Source organism: Protopterus annectens, chromosome 2.part1 (genome assembly GCF_019279795.1).
Source record: "Protopterus annectens isolate FY-2018-M chromosome 2.part1, PAN1.0, whole genome shotgun sequence".
NCBI lineage: Eukaryota > Metazoa > Chordata > Ceratodontiformes > Protopteridae > Protopterus > Protopterus annectens.
The window spans coordinates 664,549,996-664,553,467 of NC_056729.1; the positions used below are offsets into that span (position 1 = coordinate 664,549,996).

Consider the following 3,472-nt stretch of genomic DNA (forward strand, 5'->3'; position numbering starts at 1 on the left):
ATGCTTTACATATACATATACATACATATATATACACGTGTTTGTGTGTGTGTTTTCAACCAGTATTTCTTTGTAGTTAAAGAAGCTCTTGAAGGTTTAAATATTTCTAATCTATGCTGATTAATTGCTTAGTTTCTGAAAAATGTAATTTTTTTAATACCAGCAATTTTTTTGTCAACCTGAAACATTTAGAATTTCAAGGTAGAATAACAAAATAAATTAAAAAAACATGAGCTGTCTTATGGAGACAAGAAACCTGCTGTTGCATAAAGCATACTGATTGATCACTATTTTATTTTTTATTCTTTTTTTTTTCAGAAAATTAGAATCATGATGACCCATACATTGATGGCCTGGATCATTTATGCATGGATTTATTTTACTTTCTCACAAGAGTATCTGTCAGCAAACACTTGCAAAACATGCAACAACATGAGAATGTGTAACTGCTCTGCACTGGCATTTAAGACTGTTCCTATTATATGGATACCAGAAGTAGTTCATCTTGATCTGTCCTACAATCATATAAAGGTTATTGAAGAAATGGACTTCAACAAATACAAACAACTCAAAAAACTTTTTTTGCAAAATAACATGATTCAGTCAATACATGAAAATGCCTTCAACCTCCTAAAAGAACTAACACATTTGGATTTATCAAATAATTTTCTTTCTGATTTGACCCCTGCTTGGTTTAGCTCCCTTTTATCACTGCAGTACTTTAATATTTTGGGGAACCATTATAGTAGTTTTGGACCAGGCAAACTATTTGCTAGACTTCGTAATCTGAAACATCTGAAGTGTGGTAATCCTGCATTAGACTTGGTGAAAACAGTTGACTTTGATGGACTCTCTTCAGTGGATGAACTTGAATTTATGTCTTCAAATTTGCAGCTGTACGAAAAAGGAAGTTTTGGGATTATAGGCAACATCACACATTTCATCATCACTGAAAAGATGTCTAACAAAATTATCTTATCAGAAATAATAAGTGATCTGAGAGAGAACACCATATGGTTTGAAATGCGTAATATGTCATTAAGTAATGATTTGGATATCACTGACCTGCCAAGTTTCAGTGACTACAGACTGGAAAAAATGTCTTTTAAGCATGTAACTTTCACAGTTATTAATTTGGTTACAGTCTCAAGCAAAATGACTGGCTCCTCAGTCACTGAACTGGAGGCGGAAGACTGCATTCTTAATGGAAACGGGCAGTGGGATTACTCTCCTCTAGTGATTTCAGTCAGGAAAATAACAGTGAAAAATCTCTTCATCACTCACTTCCAAAAATTCCCTTCTCTGGAATATATAGGTGCAGCTCTGAATTTTCTTGAAAATGTGACAATTATCAACAGCATGATTTTTCTGCTCCCTTGCAATATTGTTAAACTATTTAAACAATTAAAATACTTGGATCTAAGCGACAATTTGCTTGGTGACCGTGCTTTAGAAGAATTTGTCTGTGAAGGAGCTTTCCCCTCGCTTCGGGTATTAAATATAAGCAGAAATTATTTGCATTCTTTCCCTGCAATTACAGCTATGAGTGTTGCTATTTCTACTCTTACTGTTCTAGATGTAAGCCACAATAACTTGGATGACCTTCCGAAGAACTGCACATGGTCTCCTCATCTTATAGCATTAAATCTCTCTGCAACTAGTCTTAAAAGGCTAACAATGTGCATTCCACAGACTCTGCAAATCCTGGATGTCAGTAACAACCAGCTCAGTAACTTTAATCTCAACCTTCCTCACCTTAGACAGCTTTACTTATCTAAAAACAACCTGATGAACATTCCTGATGCCAGTTCTTTCCCTAATTTGTATATCCTGAAAATCAGCTTCAACAAACTCAGTACTATACAAAAAGAGAGCTTTTTAGCATTGAGGAAACTCAAGTCACTTGAGGCTGGAAACAACAAATATGTATGTTCTTGTGAGTTTTTGTCATTTGCCAGTAACCATAATGGCTTTACTACAAAACTTATAGGTTGGCCAGAGGAGTATAAATGTGACTCCCCAGATGCTTTAAGGGATACATTGGTTCAAAAAGCTGCATTATCCTTACTGGAATGCCACAGACAATTAACAATCTCAGTGATGTGCATTGTCATTTTTTTGTCAATAATCACAATGGTTACCCTATGCTACAAATATCATGGACTATGGTACATTAGAATGATCTGGGCATGGCTTCAGGCTAAAAGAAAACCAAGCAAGATAGTAAACAAAGAAATTTGTTATGACACCTTTGTATCTTACAGTGAACATGATGCAGAATGGGTTGAAAATTTCTTGGTGAAGGAGTTAGAAAATTCTTGTCCGCCCTTCAGACTTTGCCTTCACAAGCGTGACTTTGTTCCAGGAAAATGGATAGTTGACAACATTATTGAAGCAATAGAGAAAAGCCACAAAACTCTGTTTGTGCTATCAAAGCACTTTGTTCAGAGTGAGTGGTGTAAGTATGAGCTAGATTTTTCCCACCTCCGACTCTTTGATGAAAAGAATGATTCTGCCATCTTAATTGTTCTGGAGCCGATACAAAAGGAAACCCTACCAAAGAGATTCTGCAGGTTAAGAAAGCTAATGAATACAAAAACATATCTTGAGTGGCCTGACAATGAAGATGAGCAGTGTCTGTTCTGGTTTAACTTAAAAGTAGCTCTCAAACTTAATACTCCATAAGTACAGATGCTGGTTACATATAGTCATGAAATGATTACTCAGCACAGACAGATGCCAGTTCACTGTCTTCCAATGCATTTCTCTGTTTCCTGCTTTGTTTCTCTGTGTCATTTGAGTTTGGTATCATTAGGCAAATAATGTTCTTGTTCGGAAAATTTTTTACCATGGACTTAGATTTTTTCTTTCTTTCCTGGATTGTCTGAAACTTCATGCAGTGAAAACAGAGATTGTTCAGGCAACAAAGACAACAACCATGCTGGAGTCAACGAACTTGGAACCAAACACAAAACTTGAAGCAAAACCAGTTTCAAACGTGAAACACCAACCTAACGTAGAAACACAACTTTGTAGAACACAATTTTATTTAGCACTTTCGTCAATTGTTATATATCAAATATTTGATATATAACAATTGTGGTCATTCTAACAATTGTGGTCATTTTATTCTGCATATACATATATAATGCATAGACACAAATCTTTTTAAATGTCTGCTTAAATATACATATATGCATTATTATTTCTATCAAAGGTTTTTACTATAAATGTTTTTATTATAAGGTATAAAATGTGCTATATTTATTATAATGATTTTATTATTTCTGGTATTGTAGTTTTGTATGTATTTTATTGCTCTTAGACATTTACTTGTACTTATAATTCCAGCATCTATGGTATGCTGATTACCTAATTAAATACTGGCAACTGGTTTTAATTAATGTATCAAGTAATTAAGTCAGACCTTATAAAACATTGATTTTTGAGAGAGTTGTAGGATCTGATGAAG

At 34.2% G+C, this 3,472-nt stretch overlaps 1 protein-coding gene across 1 annotated transcript; it reads left to right on the forward strand.

The window, feature by feature from the left end:
- Positions 1 to 335: 335 nt before the first annotated feature.
- On the forward strand, positions 336 to 2,994 carry TLR2 (toll like receptor 2). Its single transcript, XM_044062406.1, has one exon. It carries the CDS (start codon positions 349 to 351, stop codon positions 2,683 to 2,685), a length of 2,337 nt encoding a protein of 778 aa, XP_043918341.1. The 5' UTR covers positions 336 to 348; the 3' UTR covers positions 2,686 to 2,994.
- The last annotated feature ends 478 nt before the right edge of the window (positions 2,995 to 3,472 follow it).